Source organism: Pundamilia nyererei, unplaced genomic scaffold (genome assembly GCF_000239375.1).
Source record: "Pundamilia nyererei isolate P.nyererei 1_Seehausen unplaced genomic scaffold, PunNye1.0 scaffold00024, whole genome shotgun sequence".
Taxonomy (NCBI): Eukaryota; Metazoa; Chordata; class Actinopteri; order Cichliformes; family Cichlidae; genus Pundamilia; species Pundamilia nyererei.
Window position 1 is genome coordinate 1,311,280 of NW_005187425.1, and position 9,908 is coordinate 1,321,187.

General features: G+C 46.4%; 1 protein-coding gene across 6 annotated transcripts; it reads left to right on the forward strand.

The window, feature by feature from the left end:
- The first annotated feature begins 51 nt into the window (after positions 1-51).
- zbtb18 (zinc finger and BTB domain containing 18) lies at positions 52-9,445 on the forward strand. 6 transcript variants are annotated; one of them, XM_005727342.1, is made up of 2 exons: positions 52-525; positions 5,397-9,445. In XM_005727342.1, exon 2 carries the CDS (start codon positions 5,414-5,416, stop codon positions 7,109-7,111), a length of 1,698 nt encoding a protein of 565 aa, XP_005727399.1. In that variant the 5' UTR covers positions 52-525; positions 5,397-5,413; the 3' UTR covers positions 7,112-9,445. The 6 variants fall into 6 exon arrangements, with proteins under 6 accessions (XP_005727399.1, XP_005727396.1, XP_005727398.1 ...); XM_005727339.2 differs by lacking the exon at positions 52-525 and adding an exon at positions 540-796; XM_005727341.2 differs by lacking the exon at positions 52-525 and adding an exon at positions 2,539-2,671.
- Positions 9,446-9,908: the final 463 nt, after the last annotated feature.

A 9,908-nucleotide genomic window follows, 5' to 3' on the forward strand; every position in this document is an offset into this window, starting at 1 on the left:
CCCCCCCCCACGACACCTCTCGCTCCAGGTTTGACTACAGTACCCAGAGCGCACTGCGCCGCTCTCCACTCTCCCTCGCTCTCCGCTGCGCCAGTCCGCCTCACTGACTCGCAGAACCAGTTGGTTTGGCCCAGCTTCTTGTTTCCTGCCTTCTCACTGTGTGTGTGCTGCTGCTGCTGCTGTTGTTGTTGCCTGGTGTCAACCTACGCCGACGGGAGAAGAAGACATATCCCTCCCTCTCCTCTGTCAGAGGGCCGCTTCCAATTTGCCTTCACTTTCCTCCTCGCCGGCACCATTGGCTTCCGTGCCGTGCCAGTCAACTCGCCTCCTTCCCCAGCCCGAGTTGAGCAGCAACAGCTCGGAAACATCTGGCCGCCGCAGAGTGCTAGACTCCCCGTCCCTGCGCTTGCTCGCCTCGGCAGCCTGTTATGGAAATTAGTCCAAAGTCAATCTAGTTTTGTCTCCGAAGGAAAAAAGAGGGGATTTTGACGGAGGAAGCGGGGAAGACGGTGGACCTTCTTGTCTGTAAGTGCTGCTTCTAATACCGGAGTCCGATTAAAGGAGGCTCAGGAGAGAGAGAGGGTGGGTTACGGAGGGGAAAAAGTAGCTAAACCTTCCTTAGCATGACTGTGTTGTCTCCACGCACTAATAGTTGCTATGTTAGCCGTCCCTCCGCGGTGTTTTAGGGGCTGTTGTCATAGCACCTGGGCCTCCCGAACAACTGTAAATAGCTCAATATTGCAGCCCGTCCGCCTTACTTTTGTTAGCCGCGATCGGGCTATAGCTAGCTGCGTGGGTCAGTGTGTCTCCGTGTGTGTCTCTCCCTGTTTTTCTGTGTTTGTTGTGTCTTCTAGTAAGAAATTAATTACAATACTCCTTTTCTCGCTCGGAGACTTGTCTCTGAACAGCCTGTAAGCGGTAGCAGGAGTTGGACTTTTATGCTAATTTTTTCTCCAGACCGTCGTGGGCAGGCAGCTTGAAAATTGAGTCTTAAATTAAAACAAACTCCAGCAGACTTTCTCCTAAATTTGATAGCACTTTAGAGGTGATAAAAACGCGTCAAAGTGAGGTGAAATTGATTTTTTTTAAAGCGACTTCCAAACCGTGTAATTAAAAGAACTCCGGTGGTGAAGTTAATTAGAAGTTTAAGTTGATTAATGTGATGTTTCCCGCACTTTATTTCTGTTTTATTGACACAGTGAAAATTTTCATTACAGGAGATTACACGGCAAATATTTCTAATTAACTTACAAAATGTTGAAATGGGTGATTATGAAACAAAGAAAAAATAATATAAATGTAATTTATTTCCACATTTGTGTGCAGCTGTGATCACATTTTATTGTGGAAACTCAGTGGGCGGTGTTGCTATTATTTTATTTAAAAAAAAAACTTTATTTACAGCCAAAATAAAATAGAAAATAAAAGTTGCAGAGTTGTAAACGTTACAGAAAGTTTGCCCAAAACGAAAGCGAAATACAGCCGTTATAATAAGTGTAATAAGTTTCTCCCCGGCTATTAAACACCCTGCACACCTTTTGTTTTGCCCTCACTGGACTCTTTCGGCTCATTTTTGTCACCCAGTGAGTCGTTCGAAGGGTCCGGGCAGTGGTGGTGGTGGTGTGTAGGGGAAGGTGGTTGCTGGATACATGGATATATGGATGGATGGATGAATGAGTGAATACAAGACGAGGCAGCGGCGCTGAACCGTAAAAGAGTGGAAAACAATATCAGCTGCGTGCGTCTGTCAGTTGCAAATGTGCCGTGTTGGCTTTTGTTTCTGGTAACTGGAAGGAGAAAAAGACAGAAGGAGAAGGACAGAGAAGTGCATTTCAAATGATTTTAGACGCCAGGTAAAAGAAAAGTTGTTTGTGTGTGTGTATGTGTGTGTTTTTAGTGCGTAAACTTTGCATTTCCTTAATAGTTTTGGTGGCAGTTGCAGCTTAGTGATTTTGATGTGTAAACTCCAAACACCAAATCCCAGAATATTTTAGCCGACTTGTGTTTTATTTCCCAGAGAGAGAAAAAAAGGAGGGGGAGAAGAGAGACAAAGTTGTGCGGTGTTGGTAGAATGAAAGAGGAGTCTGGTGGCAGGAGTGTAGAGGAGGCAGCATATGGCTGTAGAAAGAGCACAGCTGGAGGTAGCATCTCCATCTGAGGATGATGTCAGAGCAGCTGACAGGCTGCCATCCACCCCACCTCCTCCTCCTCCATCCCTCCACTGCCTCCACCCCTCCCCAGTCCTTTATTGTGAGTCTCAGCGGCAGCCTGGGAGAGTCAGTGCTGTGCGTGTGTGTGTGCAGTGTGCGCACGCTGTGTGTGTGTGTGTGTGTTTGTGGCTGCTGATCAGCGCCAGTTAGGAGGAGGAGGAGGAAGAGGAGGAGGAGGGAGGTGGTATCTCGTTCCCCCTCCAACATCTCCTCCACTTTGCATCTGTCCCTCGCAGTTTGAACAGCGTGTTTTTTTTTTTTTTTGCTTGCCTGCCTGCCTGCCTCCCTCTTCTTCTTCTCTCCTCTTCTACCCACTCATTGATTCAGAGAGAGCGAGCGAGCAAGAGAAAGAGCAAGAAAGAAAGAGAGAGAGGGAGAGGGCGATACACAGCCATTCCCAGCCAGAGAGCCCGGCTATTCTGCTACAGTGGAGTTAATCAAGTTGATGCATACTGCTGCAGGTATCGTTTTGTGTGTGTATGTGTGTGCGTGCATGTGTTTACAGTAGGAGAGTCCGGGATGGTGGAGTTTTGTTTTGTTTCGGGGGATCTCCGGTGTGTCAAACCAGTGTGAGAACTGCGTGAAACTGCTGGCGAGTGCTTCAGAAGTAAACGGCAAAGGTAGCCGGTGCTGCCTGTCTGAGGGGTAATTGCAGCCCGGGAGCAGTCTGCTTGTTTTTAGCTTGCAGTCGAGAGGGGTGCATTTAAAACTTAAGCTGCTGCTTCCTGTTTGAGCTGTCAGACGTTTTGTCGGGACACTTGTTAATTGAAAGGGAAGTGTAGTTTTTTGCAGTTTAATCGTGATCATAAATCATAAAAGTAAGTCTCCTTTGAAATATAGTATTTAGACATTTTAAGAGAAGACAATAAACACACATTTTAGCTAATAAATAGGCTTAAAAAACCCTAGAATAAACCGAGCAGTTATTTAATCTGTATTATCTACTTTACTTTTTTCCTGTTAATTCTAGCTCGCTGTAAAAATTACTTGAAAGCATGTGCGGTCCGCTCTACCCATTTTCCCCCTCCTGTCGGCTGGAGTAGAGGAGACTAATTTAGAAGTTGCAGATTTGAGCTGCCTGAATTGGCTAGACAGCTGTAATCGCACTCCCTCCTAGTCTTAATCTCTTTATCTGGCTAGCAGCTGCCATATGGCCCCCGTCAGCTGGATCAGATGTGGGTAAGCCTCCCTCCCCGGCCGTCCCAGCCTCTCCCTCACCCTCTCCCTCCCTGCCTGCCCCTCTGTGTGTGTCTCTCTCAGACCCCTGCCTGAGCTGGCTGGCCGGGGCCGGGTGGGCTGGGTGACTGGGCTGCTGCCCTCCTGAGTCTCCGCCGGCGGCTCCCTCCCCACCGTCGCCACCGTCGTCTTTATTTTTAGCCATCTTTAAGGATTAGGATTGATGCTGTGACGAGCAGGGCACTTACAGTGATTGTATTGTAAATCTTCTCTTCTGGGTGGTGGTGGGTGGAGGGGGTTGAGGAAGAGGGCAGTTTCTACTATGGGGCGGATGTGCGGGGTTTTTCTTGTAAGATTCAGATGGGAAGGAGTGCATGAGTGACGGCTGGTTTATATGTGTGTGTGTGTGTGTGGAAGGAGGAGGTGGTAGAGGGGTTTGGCTGGACAGTGGGGTGGGGGGGAGGTGGGAGGTGGTACACCCTTGTCCCTGTAAGTCCCCCTCATTAAAAGCAGTCTGAACGAGCCAGAGGGCGAGCACACACACACATGCACATCACACGGACGCACACACAGTCTAACACACTGACATTCTTGGTTTAGCTTCATTCAAATGAGGTGATTTAACTGCTTTGGTTAACACAGTGCAGAGCGGGACCAATGTATTTTCTCAGGCAGGACAAATCGACTTGGCTAACAGGTGGGACCTTTTACACATTTCTTTTTTCTTATTGTCTTCTGGAATCAAAGGTTTTTTGCACAATTAGTTGGTAATTAATTTTATTAATTCGATAATTTCCAGCAAATCTTCTCTAAGAACACCTGCAGAGCATTGATGCAAATTTCCTCCCTTTTTTCCCTCCACGTCTAATCTCACACCTAAAGCCGAAGCTCGCAGGTTAAACAAGGGACAAGCTGTTTTGTTTTTGACAGTGCTGTTTCAATTGGCCAGTTTTGCTGCTCGACTTAGCCTGTGGAGGTGGTTGGTAGGTAGGCTGGTACTAAGTGTGTGTGTTGTGTTTTATATGTGAGGACAGTGTGTGCAGCTGAAAGCCGGTTACCTAAAAGGGCTGTGCCAGGCCAGGCCAAAGTGGGTTAATAAAAATAACCAGCGTAGGAGCAGCGACAATCCAGGAGTGCAGGCAGAGGAGTTGGAGAGATACAGAGAGTGAGAGCGGAGAGACCGAGTAGAAGAATCGGTCGCTGGTGGTTTACCTGAGATTGAGTCTTTGTCTTGGTACAAAACCGAGTTAGTGGTTTTACTTAAATGAAACCATAAATTGTATTTTCTTTCTATTTTTCTTGTCTACTTTTTATTTATTTTAAATTAAGCAAGTAATTGGAGCAGAAAATGAACATTTGGTTTGATGTATGAAGGAATGCGTGCACGACTTTACGAGAATTGTTTCTGTCGATGTTGGGATGAGGAGTAAAAAAATCCGGGTTGTGCGTAGGTCATGGCTTATTTTAGTTAACTTTTTATGTGTTTTAAAATTATTATTTCATGTGTTACTCTTCCTGTTTGTGCCTTTCGTGTTTTCTTGTCTTTTTCTTGTTTTGTTGTCACCGTCGTTATATCAGATATGTTTTTTTACTGATTCTCTCTGTCCTTGTGTTTCTTAATTTTTAATCTTTTTGTGTTTTTCACCAGATTTAATACAAATTTTGTTCACAGAAATTGTGGCGTTAAAAGAAACGTCTTAGTGGTGATAAAAACTAAATCATGGTCTCTCTGTTTAGCTTACGTTTTTAACTTGTTTTCCACCTTTTTAGATTCCATAGTTTTCTATTGCTCCTCATTTCATGTAATCTTGGTTGCTTCTTGTTTACCTTTTAATTCTTTATATTTTGCATATTTATGCTCATGGAAAGCTTGTTTTTTTTAATTACACCCCCTAAATGAAATCATTAAAATAACAAAAAATAAAAACTGTAGGTTTAAAATGAAAGACATCTTTGATACTTTACGAGATGTAATTAACTTTGACGCTGTGTCTGTGTGTGTGGCTTCAGGTTATGAGGACGGCAGGATGGAGTTCCCAGACCACAGCAGACATTTACTCCAGTGTCTGAGCGAACAGCGGCATCAGGGCTTCCTGTGTGACTCCACGGTGCTGGTGGGCGATGCCCAGTTCCGTGCCCATCGTGCTGTGTTGGCCTCCTGCAGCATGTACTTTCACCTTTTCTACAAGGACCAGCTGGACAAGAGAGACGTGGTGCACCTCAACAGTGACATTGTCACAGCTCCGGCCTTTTCCCTGCTCCTGGAGTTCATGTATGAGGGCAAACTGCAGTTCCAGGACCTTCCCGTGGAGGATGTGCTGGCAGCAGCCAGCTACTTGCACATGTATGACATTGTCAAGGTGTGTAAGAAACGTTTGAAGCAGAAGGCCACAGCGGAGGCAGACAGCACGCGCAGAGAGGATGACGGTGGGTCCAGCTGCTCTGATAAAGCCGATAGTCTATCAGACAGTTCCACAGGCCGGCCTGCTACTGCCGACCTGCTGCACAGCGATGAAGAGGAGGAGGGAAAGGCAGAGGGAGGGCCGCTGTGGCTGAGGCTGCCGTCTGCAGACAGACCAGGGACACCAGCTATGGCTACAACCAGTCCAGGGCAGGGTGAGACGGAGACGCAAGCAGGGGAAGGCCTGGGAGAGGGAGGAAAGCTCCTTTCTCCGGCCGGCAGCCCCACCAGCTCCACTGGATCTCTCTCCCAGAGGTCCCACCGCTCCGTGAGCTCTCGTGGGGGCCACAGGGGTAGGAGGGTGTCAAATGATGCAGCTGACTGCGTCCTGGACCTGTCAGTCAAGCCAATTGCAGGTAGCAACCACACTAACCACCACCAATCCTTTTTCAGCGGAGCAGCTACACCAGACAGCCTCCAAAGCCCATTGGCTGTTAGGGTAAAGGTAGAAAGGGGCGTGGCTTCAGATGAGGAAGAGGAACTGGGAGGTGGGGACTATGATATGGAGCATAGCGGCCTCACCAAGGCCACGGTTCCTAACACCAATGGGGGCCTGGCCCACCACGGGGTCGGAGGGCCCTTGTCGGCCCAGCGGAGGCTCGGCCTGGAAGCACACCTGTCTGCTCTGCGAGAAGCCTCCCTGGCCTCAGAGCTGGAGCGGGAGGAGAAGCCTCCAGCCACAGCAGACGATGAGGACATCCTGGGGGGCGAAAACGAGCGCGCTCAGGCTGAGGCGGCCAGCATGGATAGCTCGCTGCTGCCTTACGTCTCCAACATGCTGTCGGCTCAACACACACAGATCTTCATGTGCCCGCTGTGTAACAAGGTTTTCCCCTCACCCCACATCCTCCAGCTTCACCTCAGCTCCCACTTCAGGGAGCAGGAGGGCATCCGCGCCAAGCCCGCCGGAGACGTCAACGTGCCCACCTGCAACATCTGCAGCAAGACCTTCTCCTGCATGTACACGCTGAAGCGCCACGAGCGGACACACTCCGGTGAAAAACCCTACACCTGCACCACCTGCGGCAAGAGCTTCCAGTACTCACACAACCTCAGCCGCCACGCAGTGGTGCACACGCGTGAGAAGCCTCATGCTTGCAAGTGGTGCGAGCGGCGCTTCACGCAATCCGGGGACCTCTACCGACACATCCGCAAGTTCCATTGCGAACTGGTCAACTCGCTGTCAGTGAAGAGCGAACCTCTGGCGCTCCCAAATGTCAGGGATTGGGCGATCGAGGACAGCTCCCAGGAACTGTGGAAGTAGAAACAGACTTCTAGGTTTGGTAAAGGGAAAAAAGACGGAGAGTGAAAGAAAGGCAGAGAGGCGTGGGGAGGTTAGAGGGAGGCGGCAGAGTTTGATATTCGGGGTTTAAGTGAGTCACGTTCTTGTTTGTTGCAACATCTCATTCAATAGCACTTTAATAGCACATGAAAATGTTACTACTGAGTTGTTTTTCTTTTCCTTTTGTTCCTATTTGGGGTAATTTTTGTTTTATTCTATTTTATTCTGAATCCTCATTTTTATTTCGCGCAAGTTCTCTCCTGTTGGTGGTTTTAATTGCGTCTCTGGACACGGGTCCCAGTGAGAAAGTCTCGCCTTTTTGAAGAGATTTCACTCTGTTTGTGTTTCATCCCAGACACAACACTCCGATGCTGGCCAGCGTATCGGTCCCAGTTCCACAGACAGCAAAACACCACTGCAGGAGTTCAGGTCGAACACACTGAAGTGAAAAAGCATTACAATACACTAAACGGGTACTGTGATCACCACAAGTCGACGCCACCAAACACACAGTTTGAATTAGCGTGTGCACACGCGAGTGTGTGTGTGTGTGTGTGGTACTGCACTACTCTGGCAAAAATTTCACCTAACGTGCGTGAGTGTGTATGAGTGTGTTTTGTGTGTATTGATTTTATTTTCTACTGGCACGGAGGTGTCGTTGGCGAAGCGCTCCCCGCTTCTCTTGTTAAGCTCTTTGGTGTTGTGTGTTCAGGGGAAAGCTGACTGACTGACAGATAAACTGATGGCACTCATGCAATGCACAGCCTCCTTTTTTCACTTCCAGTCAATTTGAAGTATTTTCTAAAAATGAAAAGACCTTTACAAATAATTATTAATTATTATTGTTATCGATAGAATTTTTTTCTTAAATCTAGCTGGCAGTCTTTAAAACATCTCTTGTTGAAAAGTTATTTAATTTAAGGTTGTTGTATATTGTTCTGATATAGTTTAAAAACTTTAATTCTTTGCATTTTTTTTAAATTAATGATTATTATTATTATTATTTTGTTACTTTTTTTGTAATGGGACCTGCTGTTGTTGCATGACGTCCAAACCTGTATATTTTAAAATAAAAAATGTGAATTTGCTGTATTACTGTACACATTGTAATTGATCAAATATTTGACAACGGGCTTTCCTTTTTTTTTCTTTTCTTTTCTTTGTGAATACTATCCAGGGTGCGGTCTGTTGAAAAACTGAATATTATTCTCACGACTATGGAAAAAAAAATGCATGAAATTTTGATTTTGTCTTAAACCTTTAAGTTGTGGTTTTTGCATCGGGGAGGGGGAATGTTTGAACCGTACACTTTTGACAGTGAAAAGTCGGATATTTTGTACTCGCTGGGATCCTAGAAGAACGTTACCGAATGTGTTTCCGTCGGATGTTGAAGCGATATGATGAAGCATTTTAAGCCTGTGTCTATATGCACTGATCTTTCTGCTGCACGCGTGTGTGTGTGTTACTGCGTGCGTGTGCGTGTGTGTTTACGAGCGTGTGACTCGGTTAGCACCAGTCAATTTAACCTACTGAAGATCTACGTCCACCCAGCACTTCCTCCTCTTGCTCCTCCTCAGGCGTTAAATGTCTCTACTGCTATAACTTTTGTGTCCGTCCTCACCAGTTCTAAACGCGGTCGAGCCATTTCTTAATTATTTCTGCAGAGTTGGGCTCTCGTTTCAGGGCTGTTGAGTGCAGTTTTTTTAAAACATTTTTTATTAAATTGTGGCTTGGCTGAAGTGTGAAGGATACGGAGGGAGGGAGTAAGGAAGGAGCGAGGCTGAACCTGAGCTGTCCTGCTGAAAGTTGAAGGGTCAGATATCTCTGCCACACTGTTGCTTCACGCTGAGCCGAGCTGTGCTGAGCTGAGCGGGGCCGTCAAACTCACTCAGCTCAGTGCAGTGTGCATTTCACATTAGGTGCAGCGGATGTCACGTCTGTGTGTGCGTGCGTGTCTGTTTGTGTGTTTCCTTTTAAAGCATAATCCTTACTTTGAGATGGATGGGAGAGAATTGGCATGCCTGAATGCACCTTTTTAAGCTTAAAGACATGAAATCAGATTTTTTGCTGAAAAGATGCCTTTATTTAAAAAAATAAAAATAAAATTACATTTCTGATGCTGTGATGTATTTGATACTGTAAAGCATTGAGAAATGGCTGTTGAAAATTTTGTGTAAATTCTTGGAATTTATTGAATTTATCTATTTTGATCATGTGATTAGAAAACTCTTGTATGTAAATGTTGCGTTTGGGTCAGGGCTACATCAGTTTCTTCTTCTTTTTTTCTTGTTTTTATTGAAATTTCAAAATAATTGGTCGAGCGTTTATACAATCCAAAAACATTTTTCAGAAAGATACTGACACTCCACATTACCCCCCCCCCCTCTCTCACTCACTCAAATATGTATGTGTGTGTGTGTGTGTGTTAGTGTGTGTGTCCCCGCAGATGTGCATGTGGTGGGTGGGGTATATGTACATGCCGCTCCGTCATCTGGTGGCACCTACAGGCTCTGCCAATGCAACAGTGTGGGTGACATTGCGACAGTTTGCACCACATCGTCTCATTTTTGTCCCGAAATGTTATTTCTTCACTGGCAGCGTCTCTGCATATGGGCTCCCTCCATCCTGCTGTTGTTTTCATCATTACTGCTGGGGGTTTTTTCTCATTTTTTTCCCTCCCCGTTCTGTTCCTCTGGTTTTACTTGACCGCCTTAAACTGCTGTAGTCCGGGCTGTTATTTTATTTTTAAAAGTGTGAGTGTGTGGGGTGGAGTGGCGGG

Excerpts from the sequence above, each read along its gene's own strand:
- zbtb18 (XM_005727339.2), top strand. The coding sequence starts at position 658 with ATGTTAGCCGTCCCTCCGCGGTGTTTTAGGGGCTGTTGTCATAGCACC. Across the intron at positions 797-5,396 it reads GGCTATAGCTAGCTGCGTGG|GTTATGAGGACGGCAGGATG; the intron begins GTCAGTGTGTCT and ends GTGTGGCTTCAG.